Source organism: Scardinius erythrophthalmus (genome assembly GCF_964197995.2).
Source record: "Scardinius erythrophthalmus genome assembly, chromosome: 7".
In the NCBI taxonomy this organism is placed as follows: Eukaryota; Metazoa; Chordata; class Actinopteri; order Cypriniformes; family Leuciscidae; genus Scardinius; species Scardinius erythrophthalmus.
Window position 1 is genome coordinate 5,984,705 of NC_138227.1, and position 27,245 is coordinate 6,011,949.

The 27,245-nt window shown below is 38.9% G+C and overlaps 1 protein-coding gene across 1 annotated transcript; it reads right to left on the minus strand.

Annotated features, from left to right (window-relative positions):
- Window positions 1-19,623: 19,623 nt before the first annotated feature.
- Window positions 19,624-23,704, minus strand: LOC308693245 (uncharacterized protein; the record flags this gene model as incomplete). Its single annotated transcript, XM_081370039.1, has 2 exons — window positions 19,624-22,863; window positions 23,701-23,704. 2 exons carry the CDS (start codon window positions 23,702-23,704, stop codon window positions 21,626-21,628), a joined length of 1,242 nt encoding a protein of 413 aa, XP_081226165.1. The 3' UTR covers window positions 19,624-21,625.
- Window positions 23,705-27,245: the final 3,541 nt, after the last annotated feature.

The following is a 27,245-nucleotide window of genomic DNA, read 5'->3' on the forward strand; positions in this document are numbered from 1 at the left end:
GGTATTTCTTTGAGTAAGCATTCAATCAAAATCAATTTCAATAATTTTCTTTCTTGTTCTCTAACATATAAAACACAAATCTTGTGGCATTTTACAGAAACATTAGTTTATTAGTTAACTAACTACACATTTACTTTATGTGAATCTAACAAAACATTTGCTCACTGTGACACAGAACAATGCTTTCTAATATGATTCACTAGATTATGTGATGTGATGAAACTCTTCTCACACTGAGTACAGTAGTACTTCTCTCCAGTATGAACTCGCTTGTGTGATTTCAGAGATCCAGACTTAGTGAAACTCTTGTAACAATATGAGCACTTGTAAGGTTTTTCTCCAGTATGAGTTCTTTGGTGCTGTTTCAGATTAGTAGATGTAGTAAAGCTCTTCCCACAGTCCAAACACACATGATCTTTCACTTCATTGTGTGTTTTATGGTGCTGTTTAAAACTGTCCAATCTTGAAAAACTCTTTCCACAGAGAGAACACACATAAGGCCTCTCATCTGAATGAACTTTTATGTGATTTTTTAGATTTGCTGATAAAATAAAATCTTTACCACACTGATCACAGTTAAATGGTTTTTCTCCAGAGTGACGGAGCAGATGATAATTGAGTCTGGATGAAGAAGTGAAACTCTTTCCACACTGAGTGCATGTATACGGTTTCTCTCCAGTATGAATTCTCATGTGTGTCTCAAGGTTTCCTTTCTGTGAGAAACTCTTTCCACACTGACTACATGTATACGGTTTCTCTCCAGTGTGAATTCTCATGTGTATGTAAAGGGTTCCTTTCTGTGTGAAACTCTTTCCACACTGAGTGCAGGTGTGCGTCTTTTGGGCTTTTGTTCTTTGAATTGTAAAGTTATGATGTTCCTCCTCCACTTCATTCAGTTCTTGTCTTTGCTCTTTCACTCTCACCTGGTCTAAAATACACAGAGGTACAGTTTAATTTAGTAGCAGAAAGCAACAGGTTTCAGATCTTTTATGTGGCAAAGTTTTGTTCTGTCTATCACTTGTTAATATTGTAAAAATATGTTTGACAACTGCTATAAAGGTTATGATTATTTGGAAGTATTTCTCCATCATTTATCATCCATATACTGCTTATTAATTCACATCTACCAAAGCAGTCAACAATGAAGAATCAAGAATGGACAATAACCTATTTGTTCCTCAGTATCTTCATGTTTTATTCTGGATGGTTCTGGATCACTCATGTCTTCAATCTCCTCTTTAATAAACTCCATCTTTAACAGTCACACAGATTTCAGCTGCTACTCCTGGAGTTTGTCCTTCTCTTGTAGGATGATGGGAATATTCCCAGTATTTATTGGTGAATTGTTGTGGGAGGGGCTTCACTGCAGGTGTGAACTGTGATCACTGTGTTTTTATCCAATCTGCATTTAAAAAGAACAGGGCCATCATGTTAAACTGCTGCTGAAAAGCCTTTTTGTCTCCAAAAGACCACCCATTGGGTGTAAAGACCACCCATTGGCCCAATGACGGAGTCCAACGGCCAGGGCGAAGGGATAATGCGTGTATGTCTTTTCAGCTCCAGTGAAGTTTATTTAATTTATTGGAATTTAGTTTCAATATTACTTTAGCTCTATGCTTAATCTGACTCCAATTTCAAATGATAATCAAATTTAGATTGTGTTTCTGATTAGAAAATAATCATAAATATTGATTATGAATTAATTTAGATCTCTGATTATTCTGAGCATCTCATATTATCCAATTTCAAATATTCGTTTAATAAGGACCCGGTGTCGCTTTGAGACGTCACATCGCGAATGTGCGCTCACAATCACAAACTAGCTAGTTCTAAAATAGTAAGAGGGTGCAGTGCAACTATTTTACCCTAAGCGGCCACTCACTGCTGACTCATAACAAAGGTGTAATTTGTTTTAATAGTTGCAAACTTGCTAAGTCAGTGATAGTCAGAAATCGGAAGGTCTCCTTGATGATGTGCCCCATGCTCCATTCATTAGTGCCTTCGGTTTGATCTATCCTGGACAGAGATTTGAGGAAACACCAGACTACACTTTAATCTACTGGTAATAATGAGTTCTGAAAAATGCAGAATAAATCAAGATGTAACATTTATTTGTCAGGTAAAATGTATCATGCCAATTACACAAGTGATTTAAAGCCAATTCAGCAATAATAAAGGATTACTCAAAACAATTACTCAAAACAACATGACATCAATTACTCAAAGATGACTCTAAAAGTGAGCAATGCATTCCTGACAGAGACACACAGTGGTGTGTGAGTGTTTTCCAACAGGAACAGAACAAAAAGAGTTATACAAATATTGTTTAGAGTTGCTTGGGCCAATCCATTTACCCCAAAGGGTAGCACCTAGTTTCTTGAGATATCTTAAAGAGATACCACCCAGAGAGGAGAAACAGTATTCTCCTATTTCTCAACCTTTCTCATTAAACCAGTGACTGCAATGAAATTAAGACCATTTAACCAATCACACCAAGACTTTTTATTTTTAAGACAAAGTGTAATACAAAAAGTATTTATCTTAATATGAAGACTAAACTGGTAGAAATGTATGAGGATATCTTTAAAGGGAAGAAAAAGTCCCATTCACATGTAGTGTGATAATAGTTTCACAGGTTGTGGTCTTTTTCAGGACTTTCGTCCCGGGTAGAGATTTTGGCACACATCCCACGTTGTTCAATGGGCTCATATTAGTCTATAACAGTTGAGATATTCTCCGCTAAATGAAGTGCATACAAATCTTATCCAGGACCTAGACTATTAGCAGTGTTCAGAATTTTTGTTTCTCTGGGCTAATCGCTCCTAAAATGAGTGTCTATTTTACACTGGCTCAGGGGCCATGTATAATGGGCATGCAGTAACGAGGGCCTGGGCTTACCTCACACTGCATTGGCATTCAGTTGCCTCGAGTTGTAGCAGTTTCCTTGCTAGATGCAGCTGCTCAGCAAGATGCCTAGTACAGTGACCGTTGCTCATACGCTTCCCTCGCATGTCACAGCTTGCCTGCCACCTCCTCCTATGGGGTCAAAGGCTTCTGAGGTCGCTTCTTTCACTCTAAAATTCCGGCCAGCCCAATCGTGCTGTCCAGGTGGCCTCACGACAGCCTGTTGCCGAAGAGAGTGGAGACTCCATCCCCAGGCGTTCCAGCTGTCCAGGATATCTTCGGGGCCGCACAGTTACCTCTGATTTGTTCCCTTGCTAGTTGTTTACTCCCTTAAACACTGAGACACTGGCTCACAGCTGATGCCAGGGTCTACGCAAAGTGCATTAATCCCCAGTGAGCCTTTTTGCACATCACTGTGCTAAGTCAGGTCAGAGGAGCAGGTTCTTTAGTTGCCCCGTAATGGCCCAACTAGGACCTCGTTCCCTGGACAGCCTTCCTGACTTTTCCTCTGAGATTTCTCAGGGATGGGGCACCATTGGCAGCCATACCGGGCCGGAGAAATCCAGGTTCTGTTGTGGTGGTTCAGCCATCTACCTCTGAAAGAGCATAGATACTTTAACTTCTGCGAGAGCTCCCTCTAAGAAAAGAGGCTTGCTTACGATCTGAAGTAGAACCTGTTCGTTGTTGGTGTTCTTCTCACGGGAAAACCCTGAGAGTGTTCAATCACTTCTGTGCTTCCTTCCTGCAGAAGATGGCTCGGAGTGTGGCTGTTCCGCTCCACCCTCAAAATGATTTTTCCCTTAAAGCACATCAGAATGCAGTTGAGATATAGGAAGTACGACTTGATCGTCAGGTTCCGGAACGGTGTAAGGAGATGAAATCCAGAAGGTTCCTACCTCTCTCTTAAAACGGGACCAGGTGGTGAGCCTGCAAGCGCTGCCCCGGAGGAGGCAGACCCAGCCTTGACTTTTCTCTGTTCCTCCCTTTAGTGTGGATAAATAGGACAGAATTCAAAGTCTCAGGACTTTTCCAGCTCTTGTCTGTTGCGGAAACCAGCTGAAAGGAAGGCGGTTTCCATGCGGAGGTTAGCCTACATAAATTAGAGTGGCCATCATCTTGGTGAAATTCCCAGGTGCACCGTGCCCACTTGGGTAGTGTGCTCCTCCATAAACAGAGCTCCTTCCTGGGTGTTGACACGAGTGACTTGCTGACAGATTAAGAGTTGTGGGCTGGGCGACACCAGCACATTCACTAAGAAATTAGCCTGTGACGAGCAGGTTGCTTCTGTGGGCTACCTTCTCACGAAGCCAGATTCACCTTAGCCCGGTTTGTAGTGTCGGCTTGCTGCGGCATTCCCCTCCTATGGACTGGATAAGTGCGTCTTTTGCTCCAGTTGAGTTCCCTCTTCCAAACCCTGTTGAGTTCCTCCTCACCCCGTCAGTGTTGGAAGTGGCGGAGCGTCCGATACTAGACCTATCACTTGTATGCTTGTGTAACTTGTGTTAGGTGGGGTCTATATGTTGTGATCCCTACGGCGATCCCATATGTGTATTCTTCCACGGGATTAATGCATATCTATCTAACCTGTACTAACATGTTTAAGTCTACTGTTATTCTTGCATGAATCATTCTGACTCCTGTCGTAGGTAAGGATCGCTCTTCAGTGGTTCATATCTTCACTAACCATGAGTTCATGTTGAAGTATTCAGGAATTAGTACATGATTATTCATGCCCTGTTATTGTAAATTGTTACCTGTGAATCTAACAAATCATTTGCTCGCTGTGACACAGAACAATGCTTTCTAATATGAGTCCCTAGATTACTTGATTTGGTGAAACTCTTCCCACACTGAGTACAGTTGTAGGGCTTCTCTCCAGTGTGAACTCGCTCGTGTGATTTTAGAGAATCAGACTGAGAGAAACTCTTGTCACAATATGAGCACTTGTAAGGTTTTTCTCCAGTATGAATTCTTTGGTGCTGTACATATATGTATATATATATATATACATGACTTTATTTTTGACAAAACATAATATATATATTTAACATATGAGCAGAAAAATTAAAGAACTTACCTATTCCTCAGCTGGATCCATTGCTCCTCGAAATGAAACTACCAGTATTTCTGAGGTAAATTTTTATTTAGATTAAAAAAAAATATATATATCAAGATTATTATTAAGATCAGGGTTCACCAATCTCGGTCCTGGAGGGCCGCTGTCCTGCAGAGTTTAGCTCCAACCCCAATTAAACACACCAGAACCAGCTAATTAAGGTCTCATTAGGCATACTAAAAACTTTCAAACAGGTGTGTTGGAGCTAAACTCTGCAGGACAGCGGCCCTCCAGGACCAAGATTGGTGAACCCTGATTAAGATTAGTATTATTCCTCACAGTGTCGTAAAGTACATGAGTCTGATTAAACTCTGTGTGTTTTATCGAGCTGATGTGGGCGTTGACACGTTTGCATGGATCGCCTCAGATCATTTGCGTTTGAATAGCGCGCGCTCTGCGTTGGTGTGGTCACATTAACACTTAATGAGCTATAATGAGCCGAGAATGACTGACATTTCTCATGCCTGTGTGTCTGTATGCCTGTTTGACTGATACATTGAGTTATAGTTCATTTTTGTACGCATTTCAGAATGACTTCATTGACAGAGAGAAGGCAGAACTCGCATCATTTTTTATTTTTTCTTTATTTGGCGAAAAGCACAACACTTTTTTTGTGAGTATACTCAAAAAAATTAAAATAAATAAATAGACACTTCCCATATGGAAAAGGTTTGCTAAAAACTCCTGTGATTCTTATATGGTCCAACAGAATATTGTAAGGGACATATATGCTGCAAAAACCACATATATATATTGTATAATATTAGTGTATTTTTAATCCTATTATGTCATATATGTCCTACATACAACTGAAGCCATATAGATTTTCATGATGTAAAAACATAGGAAAATAATGCTAATTTAATATGAATGTCCAGCATGGATGTGTATAAAACACAGTGCAGTTTACCAGTCAGTATAAGGCTATACTTCACTCATGCTTGTTCTTATCTTGTCCTAAGTCGAGCCCTATGCCTGTAGTCAATCATGGTTATATACTGTATAATCAGCCTTAGATGAACCACAACATTTAAACTACACACACAAGCACACATTTTAATTACAAAATGATTTATTATAGTGTGTTCTACAAGATACAGTTGCATATTTCACATATAAATAGTTTTCATTTTAAATCCTGCATCACCTGTTTTCATTTTCATTTGTGACAATTTCTCTAAACTTTATCACAGTACAACTATGGTATACAACAGTTCTATTCTTAACCTACAAACATAAAACTTTCCTAAATGTCAAAGTGATTCTTATGGGTAAAATAAAAAATAAAATCTAAAAAATAATTCAGTGGCTTAGTAAATATCACAGCAATAATTAACTTTATTAACTTCTCTGTTTATTAACAGTGTCTGGTCTCATTGACTTCCATAGTAGGAAAAAATATACTATGGAAGTCAATGAGACCAGAAACTGTCTGGTTACTGATATTCTTCTAAATATCTTCCTTTCTGTTCAGCAGAAGAAAGAAATTCATACAGGATTGAAACAACACGAGGGTGAGTATATGATGACATAATTTTCATTTTAAAGTGGAGTATCCCTTTAAAAATTTGCCAACTGCATAAATGAATCAGATGTTGGTCATCAAAACATGAAATCTGTATGAAACACATAAACAAATGACACAAAACGTGTATAAATTCTATATGACTTGATTTGACTAGCATATGATTCAATATAAGAACTTTAAATGATTTATATATGAATTTTATATGAGTTTTATACATTTCTACTAATACCATACACATTTGCATACTTTTGTCATGTGAAACTCATATAAGTCTTTTAACAGTATTCATATATAACGCAAAAATCCCCTACAAGTTGTATGTGTGCTATTTACTATGAAAGTGGCCATAATCGGTCTGATTTTGTATAGGACATGTATTGGCCTTATCCACAACTTTCCTGCGAGTCTTAATGGGCGTCGCCATGACACTCGATACTTCCTGTTGCCGGTATCTTAGTCTCAGCCTCAGACGTCACGCCCACGGAACGTTGGCTAAACGTCTGATGCATATGGTACACTTAACTGGAAACACTTCAGGAATGTCGAAGTCGTCATCTGATTGGTTGAATTTTATCGGATTTCCGGGGGGCGCGAGTGTCGCGTTTATTTTCGGTCAGCCGGGAAACAAAGCGCAGACGTGTGATTGCGGAAGAAAAACTGTTGTGTTTACATGAGTGACAATGAGCATTTATCAAGATCAGCTAAACGTAGGATTCTCAAAAGTATACGTGCACGAACAGATCAATGACTTACTGCTTGTTTTCTTCTCCTTCTTTGATTTTCTATGCTGACTGACTTGTTGCACGCAGGTCTGTTGTTGTGGGGACATTTCCACGCCCCGAAACGTGACGCTGAACGAAACGAACTGTAATTGGTTGTTTGACATGTCGGTCAAACGGCCTTATGGGCGGGCCTTGGCCAAAGAAAGCTGCTATGAATTCCAGACCTTCAGCCGTCAGTCTGAAGGTCTGGCTACGCGAGACTACCGGTATCTCAGTTCCGGTTTAGCGTAACGCTCAATGAAGCTTGCACACAAGGGATACTCGCGTCGCGGTACAAACGGGTGAAACTGAAGTAGTAATGCTGACAGATAAGCAATGGCTCCTTGTGGCTCAACGTGTACCGTTGTCAGGTGCACAAACAACACGCGAAAACTGAAGGATTTTATGAATGGGAGTTGTTTCCAACATAAACGGACCTCAATCTACGCAGAAAGAGTGTTTCTTGTAACGCTACTTAGAAAAAACTGCAGTACAACCGTATATATATTTTTAAGTGGTATGTTTATTGTTTTCAATAATGTGAAAATTAATTCGAGAATTAACTTGAATGTGCAGCAATTTGTACAAATAGAGAGTATGTAGGCCTACTATATTTGTTGTAGCCATTAAATAAGAGCATTTAGTTACATATTTGTTCAAATATTATAATGTAATTTTTTCCATCTATGTTGATTATGAAAAGTGAACACCATGATCATCTTCATCTTTGCAGCAGACACTGACAGAAAACACTAGTTTATTAATAAAAATCAATGCACGCGTGTCACCGGATTTACAAATGCACATCTTGCTTATTGCACGCACACTCGGCACACATTTGATGTCGAAATAACGAGATATTGTGTTGAAATAACATTATTAATAATAAATCTTTAATAATATTTGATTGAATGCCGAATGTTGTGCTTGTTCAATTTAATAAAATTAATACTTTAATTGTGATCATTAAAATAATTGAATATTAAATATTAAGTGGCCAATTTTTGCTCATTTATTAAAAGTATTTATATATATAATATATATAGCACCCCCTCAGCACACGTTAAAAAAATTATCTGGCACCGCCCCTGGTTATAACAGCCCACGTATTAAAAATGATTGGGTCTAAATTGGGCTCGGCTCATAATTACAGTTAATGTGCCGGGCCGGGCTCGGACACAACGGGCTCAGGTAGAGTCGGGCTTGATTTTTTGGGCCCGATCTAAGCTCTACTCCTCATTATCCAAGCAAATTGTTTGGGCTTGTTGAGGCTCTCTGTTAGCAGTATCTTCAGGCTAACGTAAACCGGAAGTTCGTTACCGGCTTGTTCTACGTTGCCATAGCGATCACGGGAAAGGTCAGAGTTCGGGAAAGTCGTGGATATGAAACACAGAAGGTAATTCTGGCCGATTTAAGTAAGGAAGATATATGGTTGCTGTATATGATCCATGCAGGTTTTTTTCATATGGGTTGCGTATATGTGTATCATTTCAGACCCAAATACAAATAATGAAATTCACTTCTCATTTAAAAAGAAAACGTCAATTTTTGTCAATTAATAGGCTTTAATATATGAATATATTACATGAATCAAAAGTAATTATAATTCATATATATATATATATATATATATATAGCAGCAAAAGATGGACAATTTGCACTCTAAAGTTTGTTTCACACTATAAACTGCTTTGATTTGGAGTGAGAGATACAGGGGGAGTGGCTTTATTGTATCAGATACATGTCACTGCACTGATTGGTCCAGTTTTGGTCTGCGATCTCTAACCCAGAATAAAACCTGCTCCGGAGCAGCTTAGCCGTGTAGCGCAAGTTACCATGATGATGAACACAATTAATAACCAATCCACTTTCTTGTGCCAGAAAAAGTCAGAGTTTGCTCAAACTAATCTCGAACTTTACCTGTTAGCAACTGAAACCGGCTTTGTGCAACAGGCCACAGGACATTTTTGTTGTTGTTGTTTTTATTTTATTTTTATATAACACTTTCAAATGTACTACTGTACACCCAAAGCACATTACAATCATATCAGGGGATCTCTCCTCATCCACCACCAGTGTGCAGTACCACTTGGATGATGTGACGGCAGGCACAGTACAGCGGTGCCAATGCGCTCACCACACACCAGCTATAGGTGGAGAGGAGAGAGAGTGATAGAGCCAATTCAGTGGATGGTGATTATTAGGAGGCCATGATTGGCAAGGACCAATGGGTAGAATGGTTACACCCCTACAGGTTATACCCCTACTCTTTACGAGAAGTGCCATGGGATTTTTTAATTACCACTGTAACGGTGGTGGCCGCCCTAACTTAAATTATTTTAAAGAAAACCTTCGGGCGCCAGACAGGATTAAACCTGTCAAAAATGAACTTAACCCAGGATAGCAGAAAAGGTAACCACCTGTTACACAACAAATTATAATAAAAATCCCGGAAAAAAGGTCAGTTCACAAGGGATATTTATTCTTCCACATACGTTCAAAATCATAATCACACAGAAAAAGCGAAATGGACCAAAAAAAAAAACACAATAAGAAATTAAGTTCACACTAGCGGTCTCTGGTCTTCGAGATCCCAGATCCGTGCTGGAAACCGACCGCGTCACGCCAATCCACGTTTGCAGATTCGTGTCCACATTCATTCACAAAAATGTCCATAAAAAAGAAAAGAGAGAAAAAAGAAAACATTGGATAAACATCTCATTAAGTTCGTGGTAAATCACCAAAATTAAATCAACAGCAACAATAATTTTACCGGCCAACAAAAATTATAAACAAAACACTAAGCACACAGAATGTGCGAATATAAAAGCTATGCGAGTGGCTGCGTGCGTGTTTATTAGTGTGTGTAATGGCAGCGCAGAGGTAATGACCAAGTTTGCAGGTATTGAAGGCACCAATGAGTATCGCGGGTCACCAGACACCAAGATAGGTGGATAAGCAGTTTTTTGCCTTGTCTTCAGGACAGCTCACGACAGTAGGTCTGGAAGTGCAACGCTTCAGTAACGCACCAGACATATACACATGAAACAGCTGATTGACACGCAGCCGTCTTTCCACCATAAACCATCACTCATACTGGAAAACCTCATGTGCAAACACACGGATGACGCTTCTGATTCAGGTACGACACACTCCCTTTAAATACAACTTCCTTCCGTTGTTAATTGACACACTCCACCCAGAATCACGCTAAAATGAAAGTGAAAGTAAACAATGTTGTGGGACAGATTGTCTTGTTTGCCACACCAATGGTTGTTTAGAAGAGAGAAAACGCAGATTAAAATCCTAGAAAATCTTCGTCATCAGAGGATTCTTGAAATATATCCAGGAGTTTTTTCTTTTCCAGTAACTCCAATTCCGCAGCCGTTGGATAACACATTTTTATGTTGCAATCGTGAGCTGTACATACTTCTTCTCCAGTGTCTTCAAGGGCTATTTGATAGTTCAACGGACCCAGCTGCTTGATAATGCGGTAAGGACCTTTCCAGTTTTGGGCTAGTTTTGCGCTAAATTTACGCTGTGCATTAGACTGTGGAAAGTTACGCAACCATACGCAATCCTTGCTTTTCGAATGTTACATCTCTCCTACTTTTGTTATAGTTCCTCAGTTGTCTCATTTTGGCTCTCTTGCTGTTTTCTTTGGCTTGAGTTTGCAGATGATGAAGATGATGAACTATATCATACGTCTGGGTTTAGATTAGGCCCAGAGAGTATTTTGTCCATTGGACTTTGGAGTTTCCTAGCCAGCTGGAGTTCTGCTGGGGTTAATCCAGTGGTCTCTTGAACGGCTGAATTAAGGGCGAATCTGAATTCTGGTAAGAACTGGTCCCACCTCTGATGGTTGTCGTCCACATAGGCTGCCATCATGCTCTTGAGATTTCGATGAACTCTTTCTGTCATGTTGGTTTGTGGGTGATAGACTGTAGTTAATTTGGGAGTAACACTCCAGTTCTCACATAACTCTCGCTCTCCCCCCTAGAAGAAAACAACCTATGATTTAAATAAAGAGTCAAGACCTCGGTTTAACGTCTCATCTGAAGGACGTTACAGTGCGTGTTTTACTAGAGACAATGACAGCTAAATGACAAGTCAGAAAGTTACAACTCAAAAACAACTTCCACAAAACTATTTCACTATACGTTTGCTTGAATCTCAGTTTATTTTAATTATTGGATCTGTAGAAACCTTTTAGTCACAAAATCACACATTGTCAGTGAAATGGACATTTTATTTGTTGTTATTGTACAGATGTACTTTATTGTATATACATCTGTTTATGTATTAACTGGCTTGTAACTAAAAAAAAAATAAAAAAAAATTACTTTATTAATTTTTTTTCATATATTAACTAATAACCGATTGTTGTTTTTCTACATTTCTTTCCAGTCTCTCTTAATTTTGGTATTTCTTTGAGTAAGCATTCAATCAAAATAATTTTCAATCATTTTCTTGTTCTCTAACATTTAAAACACAATTATTGTGCCATTTTACAGCAACATTAGTTTATTAGTTAACTAACTACATATTTACTTTATGTGAATCTAACATAACATTTGCTCACTGTGACACAGAACAATGCTTTTTAAAAATATGAGTCCCTAGACTATTTGATTGGGTGAAACTCTTCTCACAATGAATACAGTCGTACGGTTTTTCTACCGTATAAAGTCACTTGTGTGATTTCAGAGATTATCATTATGAATCATTGTGTGTTTTCTGGTGCTGTTTAAAATTGTACAGCCTTGAAAAACTCTTTCCACAGAGAGAACACACATAAGGCCTCTCATCTGAATGAACCATCAGGTGTGTTTTTAGATTTGATGATGAAATAAAATCTTTACCACACTGATCACAGTTAAATGGCTTTTCTCTAGAGTGAATGTGCAGATGATACTTGAGTCTGGATGAAGATATGAAACTCTTCTCACACTGAGTGCATGGATACGGTTTCTCTCCTGTGTGAATTCTCATGTGTGTTTTAAGGTGTCCTTTCTGTGAGAAACTCTTCTCACACTGAGTACAGTCGTACGGCTTCTCTCCAGTATGAACTCGCTCATGTACTCTCAAAGATCCAGAATGAATGAAACTCTTGTGACAGTATGAGCATATGTAAGGTTTTTCTCCAGTATGAATTCTTTGGTGATGTTTCAGTTTACCAGATGCAGTAAAGCTCTTCCCACAGTCCAAACACACATGATCTCTCACTTCATTGTGTGTTTTCTTGTGCTTTTGAAAACTGTCAGGCCGTGAATAACTCTTTCCACAGAGAGAACACACATAAGGCCTCTCATCTGAATGAAGTTTCAGGTGATCTTTTAGATGTGAAGATGAAATAAAATCTTTACCACACTGATCACAGTTAAATGGTTTTTCTCCAGAGTGAATACGCAGATGATGACTGAGAGTTGATGCTTGAGAAAAACTCTTTCCACACTGAGTGCATGTATACGGTTTCTCTCCAGTGTGAATCCTTAAGTGTGTCTTAAGGTTTCCTTTCTTTGTGAAACTCTTTCCACACTGAGTGCAGGTGTGCGTCTTTTTGGCTTTTGTTCTTTGATTCGTAAAGTTACGATGTTCCTCCTCTTCATTCAGTTCTTGTCTTTGCTCTTTCACTCTCACCTGGTCTAAAATACACAGAAATACAGTTAGAATCAGTTCAAGTGAACCCTTATTTAATAGCAGAAAGCAACAGAGATAAGATCTTTCACTTTTTGTTCAGTCATTCACTTTTTAATATATTAAAATATGTTTGACAACTGCTATATACAAGGTTATGATCATTTGGATGTGTCAACAATGAAGAATCAAGAATGGACACCAACCTATTTGTTCCTCAGTATCTTCATGTTTTATTCTGGATGGTTCTGGATCACTCATGTCTTCAATCTCCTCTTTAATAAACTCCATCTTTAACAGTCACACAGATTTCAGCTGCTACTCCTGGAGTTTGTCCTTCTCTTGTAGGATGATGGGAATATTCCCAGTATTTATTGGTGAATTGTTGTGGGAGGGGCTTCACTGCAGGTGTGAACTGTGATCACTGTGTTTTTATCCAATCTGCATTTAAAAAGTACAGAGCCATCATGTTAAACTGCTGCTGAAAAACCTCTTTGTCTCCAAAAGTTCCCTGTTCTCAGCTCATTCATTATGGTGATGTCTGAGATCTTCTGCAAATTGGCACATTAAGCTCATTTTATTGGTGTCAACAGGCTGAAACAAACTACAGCATCATCACCTTTAACTTCAGTTCTTGTCTTTGCTCTTTCACCTCCATCTGGTCTGAAACATATTAAAACATTAAGTTGTTAGAATGAGTTCAAGGAGGATAAATGTAAATTTTCATGTGAACCCTGATTTAATAACAGAAAACAAGTGAGATCTGCTTATCAAATATCACATTTTTGATGTACCAAAGGTTAGTTTTGTCCTTCTCTTTTTAATAGTCAAAATGTGAACGACAACTGCTGTACAATATTATGATATAAGTGCATTTATATTCCTAGATTATTTGCTTATTTTTCACAGCTCTTATGATTGGTTTCAAACAATATATATATATAAGCTAAACCAAACAGCCAGTGATCATCATGCATTTGAACTAATTGAAACAATTAATAAAATCAGCCATGATTTTTTTTTTTTACATTGTAACGGATGTTTTGTGTAGAAGGTAACTATAGAATTAAACAAGATAATCTGGTGATTCAGATAATAGGCTTAATGTTTTGTCTTTGAACTTTCATTATACCAATCAAATTACACACCAGTGAATTTTGTCAAAAAAAAAAAAAAAGTCTTTTAAATATATAGCAGATTTCACCTAAATGAACCACATCTGCATTTTATTGACAGAGGACAGACAATAAACACACACACACCTTCAGATTCACTGTCTTTCAGCTGAAGGATGCATGAGAAAAGACATGTTAATTACCGTCCTCCCTAACAGTAACTGCAATTTATCTAATAGAGGGTTTTCACAACACATCATCAGTACGGAAGTCGGCCATATTGGCGGCACTGAACGTAAACAATGCCACTGAAATCTACAGACTCGCAGAATTGGCTGATTGATGCTGCTGAAAAATGGTTGTGTTTTGGTATTTACTAATTTGGAGTTCTATTGAATTTGGAACCTGAGAGCAGAATGTGTTGTTGCAGCAGAGAATTCTATTTCAGTAATGTCACATGGTACAAAACTATTTCTCAAAATACCTATAGAATGTATTACCATCTTTGGGACAAGGATGTTGGTAGATCTGAAGTAGAACCTGTTCGTTGTTGGTGTTCTTCTCACGGGAAGACCCCCGCGAGAGTGTTCAATCACTTCTGTGCTTCCTTCCTGCAGAAGATGGCTCGGAGTGTGGCTGTTCCGCTCCACCCTCAAAATGATTTTGCCCTTAAAGCACATCAGGATGCAGTTGAGATATAGGAAGTACGACTTGATCTTCAGGTTCCTGAGCAGTGCAAGGAGATGAAATCTTCCTATACCTTCTCTATACTCTAATCCTCTATACCTTCTCAGGACCTATCTCCAGTGCTACTGCACTCTGAGACCTCCCCTCAGTACTACAGGTAGTTGAGTTAAAAATCAGTTTTTAAAGCAAACAGTTCTCCTACTTGCTTACTCTATCGAGAAGGTAGGGGACCTGCACACATTTTTTGTCAACGAATCGTGCCTGGTTTCGGGCCGGCTAACTCTCATTAATTGAGACCCCAGCCTGGATTATGCCCAAGATTCCTACCCCTCTCTTAAAGCGGGACCAGGTGGTGAGCCTGCAAGCGCTGCCCCGGAGGAGGCAGACCCAGCCCTGACTTTTCTCTGTTCCTCCCGCTAGTGCGGATATATAGGACAGAATGCAAAGTCTCAGGACTTCTCCAGCTCTTGTCTGTTGTGGAAACCAGCTGAAGGCAAGGCAGTTTCCATGCGGAGGTTGACCTACTTAAATTAGTGTGGCCATCATCTTGGTGAAATTCCAAGGTGCACCGTGCCCACTTGGGTAGTGAGCTCCTACATAAAGAGAGCTCCTTCCTGGGTGTTGACACGAGTGACTTGCTGACAGATTAAGAGTTGTGGGCTGGGCGACACCAGCACATTCACTAAGAAATTAGCCTATGTGTCGAGCCGGTTGCTTCTGTGGGCTACCTTCTCACGAAGCCAGATTCACCTTAGCCCGGTTTGTAGTGTCGGCTTGCTGCGCCATTCCCCTCCTATGGACTGGATAAGTGCATATTTTGCTCCAGTTGAGTTCCCTCTTCCGAACCCTGTTGAGTTCCTCCTTACCCTGTCAGTGTTGGAAGTAGCAGAGCGTCCGATACTAGACCTATCACTTGTATGCTTGTGTAACTTGTGTTAGGTGGGGTCTATATGTTGTGATCCCTACGGCGATCCCATATGTGTATTCTTCCATGGGATTTACTCCCTGCGGCAAGCCCGTGTCTTCCCTTGGCAGAGCCTGCTCTGCCGTCACTGACCGGTTGCGTCTCCGTGACATGCCATATGTTTTACTGCCCGCTAAGTTCGCTCAGTCCATATGTGTTCTCCACATGTAGCCTCCTTCGGGCAGGATGTGGCTTCTGCAGCATAGACCTTCCAACGAAAGGTATGCTTTCCCAGTGGTCCTGTGGAACAGCAGTGACTTTCCTGGCCTAAGCCCGGTCATATCTGCAAGTGCGGAAGATCTGGAGACTTTTGTCTAAGCACTGGAAGGTAGCAGCACTAGTGGCGACTTAGTAGGATCCCAAACAGTCGACACGTCGTCTACGTCGAATGTGCCCGACTGAAAGGGAATGTCTCGGTTACGTATAGACCTTATGTAGCCCCGCCCCTTTTCAGCGCTGCGCTCGTTCACTTTTGACTTCCGGTCTGTATTTTCACAGCCATCTTGTGCATTTATGAATGAACGGCTCGTTTAAAATCTTCCCGGTCTACTGACATTTGTTTAGACATCTGCTTTAAACATTACAATCCTCATGATGACTTTCGTTAATTTTACAATAAGTAAATCCACTTCAAAAGTGAATTACTCCTGGACAGCAATTCCATAGAAATACACAGAGCGACTGCAAAAACGGAAGTTCAAAGACAATATTCTAAAGATGGCGGCGCCCTTGTTTCTCTGGCGCATATGGTCTATATAACACTCGTTCCCTGAAGGAGGGAACAGAGACGTTGTCCCCTAGCAACTATTGCTGTACCACCGCTGACTGGGCTCCGCTCGGCTCCTTAGCGAAAAACAACTGGTGCGTGCATCCACTTCCGTATTTACACCGGGCGTGTGATGCGATTCATGCATGCCAATGTCCATTGGCTCATTTTACAATGCTCGAAGAAGACAGGCTCCCTAGCATGATCCCAATCAGTCGACACGTCGACTACGTCACCATTACCTCCTTTAGGGAACGAGGGTTACATACTTAAATGAGACGATCAGTGGTTCTCAACTGGTTTGGCCATGGGACCAAAATTTTACCATGGTCATTTAGCTGCAACTGTGTGTTTGTGTGTGTGTGTGTGTGTGTGTGTGTGTGTGTGTGTGTGTATACATATACAGTAGTCAACATTTGAAATGGATCAACATTTGAAGTGGATCAAAACCTTTCATCAAAGTTATTATACATGCATTTTGAACAATACCCATTCTTGTCTTAGGACAATTTTGATGAACTTTTTTGATCCACTTCAAATGTTGACTACTGTACATACATACACACACACACATATAAAATTAGCCTATACAATTACAAAAATGGTTCACACACAAATAACATGAATAATAAGAATATGATTAATACTGATGAATAAACAATATAAATGTACTGTAAAGCTTTTAAACAGTCCCAAACTACACTGTTAGAAAAAAAAACTTGCTGCCTTAAATAATTTCAACTTAAATTGCATTTAACTGATTTAAAAAATGTATGAGTTAAAAAATAAAGTAACTTATATTGATGAGCTGATGTAAAAACATTTGTTGTCATGACTTATTGATCATGTCATTATTTACAGTGTAGTTTTTGTTAATACAAAAATGTTGGTAGAGTCACCAAAATAAAATGTACAAAATAACACAAAGTGAAATAATGTGAAGTGGCATTTAATGTCAATTTAATATGCTGTCAATTTGTATTATAATTATTCTCAGCGTATTTCTGTTTTATGTGCAGTGCTGTATTATTTAAGAATTTATTTAAAGTTATCCTGTATAAAGTTTACTTAAAATTTTCCTTATATAGAAATGACTTTACGTTTCTTGTACTGCATTTACTCGAAGTTGTCCTTGTATATTTTACTTGAAGTTTTCTTTGTATTTACTTGGAGTTAGCTTTGAAGCCACTCCTCCTTATATATTCATATAAATATGTTGTTTTAGCTAAAGGGATTCAGTTTTTTGTATTCAACAATTTAGGGAACAGACCCAGTCTCTATATGATGATATCTAGGTGAAAGAGACTCTTTATGATGGGATTTATCAGACATCAGTGACATGAGACAGACGACGGTCGGTTTAGCCAGTCTGTCTGCTTCCTGACCTGAGCCCCAGATTGTCATGTTTGAGCTCTAAGACTATGAGCCATATTACTAGAGAGAAGAGCAGCACCATCCCAGGAGTGATGAATACCATCTCTTCTCAACAGGTCAGGTCTGCCCCAAAAACTTCCAAATGTCAAGTAAAGACATGACGGTAGGAATGACCAACTGAAAGGGAACATGTTTAAAAGCATTATATTTGCATGCATGCATAATATTTATATTAATTTAAAAGCAAAGTTTAATATTACTTGTCAATTAATAAACTATAATAACTATATGAATATATTACAATCAATCAAAAGTAGTTATAATTCCTATAAATATAAAAAAACAATTAGCAGCAAAAGATGGACAATTTGGTCTCTAAAGTTTGTTTCACACTATAAACTGCTTTGATTTGGAGTGAGAGATACAGGGGGAGTGGCTTTATTGTATCAGATACATGTCACTGCACTGATTGGTCCAGTTTTGGTCTGCGATCTCTAACCCAGAATAAAACCTGCTCCGGAGCAGCTTAGCCGTGTAGCGTAAGTTACCATGATGATGAACACAACTAAAACCAATCCACTTTCTTGAGCCCTAAAAAGCCGGTTTGCTCAAACTAATCTCGAACTTTACCTGTTAGCAACTGAAACCGGCTTTGTGCAACAGGCCACAGGACGTTTTTGTTTTTGTTATTTTACTAGAGACAAAGAACTGCCTTACACTGACAGCTAAATGACAAGTCAGAAAAAAATCAAAAACAACTTCCGCAAAACTAACGTCACAGAATTAAAGTTTATTTCACTATATGTTTGCTTTATCTGAATCTCATTTATTTCAATTAATGGATCTGTAAAAACCTTTTACTCACAAAATCACACATTGTCAGTAAAAATGGTCATTTTATTTGTGTTATCGAGTTATTGTACATACATCTGTTTATGTAATAACAAGCTTTATGTAAAACTAAATCAATCAGGCTCCATAAGAATAAGTAAATAATTATTTTGACTTTGAAATACATTTAAACAATATATTAGTCATAATTTAAACTATTGACACCAGCAGCTTCATCATAAACATTACTGAAAGGCACATGATTAGTTTATCATTGAGTTCACTGATCCTCCTAATCAAACATAGAAAATACTAAATAGACTAATAATTTGTCTTAAAAGGTCCTAATCTGTTTTTTGATATTCTTTCCCATCAAACTAAACCTAGTGTGACTTACAACAGTTCCTGAGGAATCGGTTTCCAAAAAAAAAAAAAAAAAATTAAAACAATAAGCATGAACTAAGGTCAAGGAACATTTGCTGGGATCAGTAGTTCACTCTCCATCCAGACACAGGTCATGACATTACTGTTCATCCGTTCTCAGACTCAGACTTTGAAAAGCCACACAACATCACTTAACTGGGCTGAATACTAGTTGTAGTACATTTGTATTTGATAGTAAGTTTATGATAAACCATGAGCTGAAATTGGCAAGTAGTTAAGAGTGAATTAATTATGATGTGCCCCCTCAAGTAAAGTCATGAAATGATGCATTAACAAGCCATTAGTTGATGTTAGTGTATGGTTAGTTAATAATTAATTAATTATGATGTGCCTCCTCAAGTAAAGTCATGACACAATGATGCACTTACAAATCATACAAATATAAAATATGAATAAACATACAATAAGAGTGTCATATCCTTATTCCTTTACACCCATGCTACACAAAAACAAAAGATACAAATGATGTGTAGTTCTTTTATTTTTATTTATACAATTAAACATATATGGACTTAAAAGAAAGCCCAAACATGTAAAGACACACATAAGGCACGTTTACATGCAAAATAGGGCATATAAGCTAATGCTAATCGAAGTATATACATTTCAACAACTAAAAATAGTTAATTTCTGTACATAATCTCCTGAAAACTCCCAAATACAAAATACATGCAAAAATGTCTTTAATAATTAATTTTGTTTACCAAAGCAGTCAATATTTATGAGATTAAAATGCCAGCATTACCAAAGGAACACAACTAATGTGCCGAGTAGGGATGCAACGATTATAGATTTTGTTGGTACGATTATAGTCTGAGGAATAATCATGGTTTCACGGTTATCACGATTATTTTGCATTCATTAATTTCACAACACTATTAGTTTATAAAATCACACGAAAACTCCTTATATTTTTAAAGTGTTATTTATTGCTGCTCAGCAACCAAATAATACACCACAAAATAATAATACAAACAAACAAGTCCATTTCTCTCTTTGGAATTAAAGAAAAGTGAAAAAAAAAAAAGATTTTTGACTTACTTTAACACTGAAAATAAATAACAATAAAAATAAAAATAGCCTTTTGAACTAGTTCATAGTTCTTTTTTTTCCCATGCTTTTTTTTTTTCATTTTTCAAAATGATTGCCACAGCCCATATTGAACCACAGACAATTATTTTATCAGTTTTAACACTGAAGCTATGCGTCAGATGTTTGTTTCCCATCCTCACCGACCTTGTCATAAAACTGGTTTAAATACGACGACTCCTTGCTGCTTTTTGTTTTGATTTAACGTAAGTGATGAGTCGTTCATGAACGATCCATTCATTGCGCCTGTCACGTGACAAATGAACGAAAGACTCTGAAGGTAAAGTAATTATTGATGTTTCCTGTAAACGATTTTTGACGGCATTATAATGATTTCTTAATTCAGAATATGATAAAGATTGCAGAGGTGGATATGTTCTGGGAATTTTGCAGTTAATAGTATAACATTTAAAGCCCCTTAAATGAACGAAATGACTCGAAAAAAGATTTGTTCATTTTGATGAACGAGATCGAACAAGAGAATCAGTAGACACTGGTGGCTGGTGTTGCCAGATTGGGTGTTTTTTCCCGCTACATATTAAGGCCGGTTTATGGTGTGTTTTAGCTGTGTTTTCGCCTGGAAGGCTCTTTAGAAATCTGGCACTCTATTGAAGGAAGTTAAACTGAGAGCGCGGCGTTCACAGACCAGAATGGACGAGTTCACAGTAACGTTCATCAGGCAGTAATACAGTAGGCTACGTTCAGTTCACGTTCGCCCAAAATATGAACTAGTTCCGTGCTCCGTGTCTCATAAGCTCTTATAATGTTTTCATTTTGCGCAAGATGCAACATTTCCGTTCCGTGAAACACAAACGCGGTGTTGTGGAGCCTTTACGATTAATTAACCGTGACGAATTAAAGCGCGGTTAATAGTGAAATCGGTTAATCGTTGCATCCCTAGTGCCGAGCGAGCACCGGGTGCTCCATGACCCACCAGAAACAAACCCTACATACTGTACTTCCGGGAAGAAAAGTAGCTATTACTAAACATGGGCCTACATCAACAATAAAAATCAGAAAACTGTTTAGTTATTAGTCTATTTTCCATGTTTGGATCTTTGTAAATAATGGCTAAATAATCATTCCAAGTATTTGTCACAATGCTGCAGATGGCAGATAACGATATTACAGTTTAAATTATGGCAGTATTAAATTATATGTTTAATTAAAATGTAGATTACTTCTTATTTATTCTTACAGAGCCTGATTGATTTAGTTTACCCCTAAACATTAATTAAAGCATTATATATCTAACCTGTACTAACATGTTTAAGTCTACTGTTATTCATGCATGAATCATTATGATTCCTGTCATAGTTAAGGATCGCTCTTCAGTGGTTCATATCTTCACTAAACATTCAACAACAACGAGTTCACGTTGAAGTATTAAGAAATTAGAACATGATTATTCATTCCCTGTTATTGTAAATTGTTACCTGTGAATCTAACAAACCTTTTGCTCGCAGTGACACAGAACAACACTTTTTAATATGAGTCCCTAGACTACTTGATTTGGTGAAACTCTTCCCACACTGAGTACAGTTGTAGGGCTTCTCTCCAGTGTGAACTCGCTCGTGTGATTTCAGAGAATCAGACTGAGAGAAACTCTTGTCACAATATGAGCACTTGTAAGGTTTTTCTCCAGTATGAATTCTTTGGTGCTGTTTCAGATTGCCTGCTGTAGTAAAGCTCTTCCCACAGTCACAACACACATGATCTCTCACTTCTTTGTGTGTTTTCTGGTGCTGTTTGAAACAGAAATGCCGAGAAAAACGCTTTCCACAGAGAGAACACACATAAGGCTTCTCACCTGAATGAACTTTAAGGTGATCTTTTAGATTTGATGATGAAATAAAATCTTTACCACACTGATCACAGTTAAATGGCTTATTTCCAGAATGAACACGCAGATGATGACTGAGAGTTGATGAACGAGAAAAACTCTTTCCACACTGAGTGCATGTATACGGTTTCTCTCCAGTGTGAATTCTCATGTGTGTCTTAAGGTTTCCTTTCTCTATGAAACTCTTCTCACACTGAGTGCAATTGTACGGCTTCTCTCCAGTGTGAATTCGCTTGTGTGATTTCAGAGATTCAGACCGAGTGAAACTCTTGTCACAATATGAGCACTTGTAAGGTTTTTCTCCAGTATGAATTCTTTGATGCTGTTTCAGACATTCCGCTCTAGTAAAGCTCTTCCCACAGTCACAACACACATGATCTCTCACTTCATTATGTGTTTTCTGGTGCTGTTTAAAACTGTCCGGCCGTGAAAATCTCTTTCCACAGAGAGAACACACATAAGGCCTCTCATCTGAATGAACTTTCAGGTGATCTTTTAGATTTGATGATGAAATAAAATCTTTACCACACTGATCACAGTTAAATGGTTTTTCTCCTGTGTGAATGTGCAGATGATATTTGAGACCCGATTCACCAGTGAAATTCTTTCCACACTGAGTGCATGTATACGGTTTCTCTCCAGTGTGAATTCTCATGTGTATGTCAAGGTTTCCTTTCCGTGAGAAACTCTTTCCACACTGAGTGCAGGTGTGCGTCTTGGCTTTTGTTCTTTGAATTGTAAAGTTACGATGTTCCTCCTCCACTTCATTCAGTTCTTGTCTTTGCTCTTTCACTCTCACCTGGTCTAAAATACACAGAAATACAGTTTAAACCAGTTCAAGTGAACCCTGATTTAATAGCAGAAAGCAAGAGAGATCAGATCTTTCACTTATTGTTCTCTCATTCACTTGTTAATATAGTAAAATATGTTTGACAACTAGGGCTGTCGCGATAATGGTAAATGGACTGCATTTATATATAACGCTTTCAACAGACACATGGCCACCAAAGCACTGTACATATTGCCTCACATTCACACATTTGGGTGTCAGCCATACAAGGCGCCATCCAGCTCGTCGGGAGCAGAGTGGGTTAGGTGTCTTGCTCATGGACACCTCGACACTTGGTCACGTGGAACCGGGGATAGAACCACCAACCTTCTGGTTTGTAATTGTAGACAACCTACATGAACCACTGAGCCACTGCCGCGATAACCGCGCTATTGACAAGCCAACCACAGAGGAATGCAAGTAATCGCAGCAACCACGATGTTCACGCATTTTCTTTTTTATAAGGCTACTTGTTTTGAACTTCGTGCATGTATATTGAATGTTAAATAGGCTTTGTGGATTTGCACTGAAGCCTAAAAAACAGTGAATGAGAGAGATCGACTGAGCGCGTGCGATTACCTGCGTCTGTCTTTGAGGTGAAGTCATATATATTCGGGAAAAGGTTGAGGTATCCAAGGAAAGCAAAATATTTGTCGTGCCATCCTTTTAATGTTTAAGGGTATTTACCATGAATGGCATCAGTGTCAGCGCTGGTCAGCATCCACAGCGCGAGGAAGCCACGGGGAAAAAAATCAGCGAGTCATGTATAGAATCAATGCCATTGGTCTCTATTACATCAGCTTCTGCGTTACCCATGCGACACATTGCTGGTCAGCTGAGCATTGAAAAGTGGAGCTCAAAGTTAAAAATAATTAATGCCTTGTTTCATTACTATCTTTTAATGAATCAACGGTTTAACCCAACGGTTTAACCCTCTAAGGAGTTTTTGGGGTCCTTGAGATGTTCTGACATGCCCTGACATTTGTGCTTTTTTCAGTTGTGTAAACATATTAATGGCAAATGCGTAATTACACTCTATTTAGCACAAACAGTGATACCATAATATATGAGCAACATGTATGTACATAGGGCAGGGCGATATGGCTGAAAACTGTATCGCGATATAAGCGTTTCATTTCGGTCGATATCGATAATTATTGATATTTTTTATGACCTATTTAAAATAAGGACCAGGAGAAAAATATATTACATTTAAACATTTTTTATTTTAAACTTAACCTTCCTCTGATTATAATCCCCTCAGTTATAAAGGCAGACATGTCAACACAACCATGGCAAACACTCGAATAATTAAAATGTAAACATAAATCTAAAATCACAATGAACACTTAATTATCTCTTAACATTAAGGTGCAAAATTAAAGAATACGTAAGAAATGCATAATAAAGTGTAATACAATAGTGCAGTGTTAAATATAAACATAGAGAAACCGACGACGGTCTTGCATAATTTGCAGACATTGGTCTGACTACGGTCAGACTTATAAAATCCCAAAAACTGCCATATTGGCGAGCTGACTTACTCTGTTTTATCAACAATTTCCTTGCTCGCTGCGGCACTCATTTTCCACTTATCACTCCACGCCGGTTCTGTTACTGAAGAATCCAACACGAGACAATGATATGGCGCAACCAAACATGATACTGTTACATGACTGGCTGTTAAGTGGGTCGCACACCGGACAAGAAGCGCAGCGCCACATATTTAAAATTCGAACACATTTTTCTCTATGAGTGTACACACACTGGTGGTGCCATTCGGCGTCTGTCCGCGGCGCCCAGCAACGGCTCAGGACGTTGTTCAAAATCCTGCCGCGACACAGAGCGCCATTTACATAATTTTATATTACATTTACATTTATTTGTCTCAAATCATAGTTAATGTACTGACTTCACCCTGTGCTGCAATATACATTCAGTTACATTCATTAACAGAAATCAGCTGCTTGAATGAAAATAGCTGATGTTATCGGATTTTCAGGTGATATTCTCATTAACGGACGCTCTGAGGTAAAGTGTTCAGATCACAGACTCAGCAACTATTGTATTTAATTGTACAGTACAATCATAACTAGGGATGGGAATTGATAAGAATTTAACGATTCCGATTCCATTATCGATATTGCTTATCGATCCGATTCCTTATCGATTCTCTTATCGATTCTTATTGGGTGAGGGAATAAGTACAAATTTGTTTGTATTAACTCGCTTTAATATCTGATCAGAAAACAATCTTTGTCAAATTTATTACACGGGTTTTCAAGATCTGATGTGACTTATCCATTGTTGTTTTTACATCTACAAAGCTGGGAGCACTAAATGATATTCAGTCACTTTATACACGCTTTTAACATTAAATAAAGCACAAAAATAGTACCTGATATTATCATTGCCACACTTGAGATTGTTGTTCCAGCGCGACGTCGCAGTAAAATAGGATCCGTTTCAAATAGAATCGTCGCGTGTCGCGGCTGGTTAAACTTTGATTAACATGGAAAATTATACTTTTTATCGCGTCGCGCCGTCGCGTCGCATGTAGTTAGGACGCGGTCAGAGCGCTTCTGCCTCGATGCCATGTTTGCTCATAGTGTTTGCTACGTTCTGAACCAAAACAACGCAGCACGTGTGTGACGTCGTGTCACATTTGAACGAGCGGAACCGATAAGCGGAATCGTTAAGCAGGCATACTAACGATTCCAAGGAATCGATTCACTGGGCACCGGTTCTGAAGAAGAACCGGTTCTCGGTTCCCATCCCTAATCATAACAGAGTACAGACATGATCTTAATTTAATTATGTCCTTAAACATAATATTGCTGGCCATAAACTGAGAAAGTGCGCGTCCGGTGTGCGATACCTCGAGTTGTCCTAGACGCGACGTGGTGCGGCGCTAAGCTTCTCGTCCGGTGTGCGACCCCTTTAGCATGTCACACTCCCTACGTTGCTAGGTTACCAAGGAGTGAGTGCCTTTGTTCATGCAACCAAACTTGCTTCGCAACCTCTGTTTTTTTTCCGACGAAGAAAATTAAATTATCGAACGCATTTTTTATTGATATTGATTACGTGTCTATCGCTATACATATCATTATCGTTTTATCGCCCAGCCCTATGTGTACATGTTTGTATTTTTCAGAGAATAATGTTTTTGCATGGTTATTGAAAAAAATTATTCAAGTTTCTGAAATAAGGCCACAAAACACATACTAAATATGTGCCCACAAGACTTGCCTAATTTACATTTAGTCATTTAGCAGACGCTTTTATCCAAAGCGACTTACAAATTAGGACTAGATTAAGCGAGTCATCATGAAGAGGCAAAAACAAAAACAACACAAGAAGTGCTCAAGATACGAAGTTCAGGCATTATACAGGGTAGCATAGGCCCGATAAGTGAGGTTTTAGAGGGAAAGGGGAGGGGCCTTTTTTTTTTTTTTTTTTTTTTAATGTGGTTAAGTGCTCACGGAAGAGATGGGTTTTCAGCTGTCTTTTGAATGTTGTCAGGGATTCTGCATTCCGGATAAGGGGGGTGGGGAGTGCGTTCCACCAGCATGGAACTGTGAATGTGAATGTTCTGGAAAGTGATTTTGTGGCTTTCTGTGATGGAACCACGAGACGTCGCTAGTTGACCGAGCGTAGGCTTCTGGTAGGGATGTAGGCTCGTAGTAGTGTGTGAAGGTAGGAGGGAGCTGAGCCTGTGATAGATCTGTAAGCAAGCGTCAATGTCTTGAACTTGATGCGAGCAGCGAGAGGTAGCCATTGCAGAGAGATGAACAGAGGAGTGACGTGTGCCCTCTTGGGCTCGTTGAAGACAAGACGAGCTGCAGCGTTCTGGATCATCTGTAGAGGTTTAGTTGCACATGATGGAAGTCCGGCCAGAAGAGCATTGCAGTAGTCAAGCCTAGAAATGACCAGGGCCTGGACGAGAAGTTGTGTTGCATGCTCAGTTAGGAAAGGCCGGATCTTCCTGATGTTGAGCAGTGCAAACCTGCATGATCAAGCTGTCTTTGAAATGTGATCTGTGAAGGTCAGCTGGTCATCAAACGTTACTCCAAGATTTCTGACCGACCTTGATGGGGTGATTGATGATGAATCTAGCTGGATGGTGAAGTCGTGCTGTAGAGACGGATTGGCAGGGAGGACGAGAAGCTCAGTCTTTGCCAAGTTGAACTGCAGGTGATGTTCCTTCATCCATGTCGAGATGACAGCTTGAGATCCGTGCAGCTACTGTGGGATCATCTGGTTGAAATGAGAGGAAGAGCTGTGTGTCATCAGCATAGCAGTGGAAGGAGAAGCCGTGTGCTTGTATGATGTGTCCCAGTGATGTGGTGTAGATGGA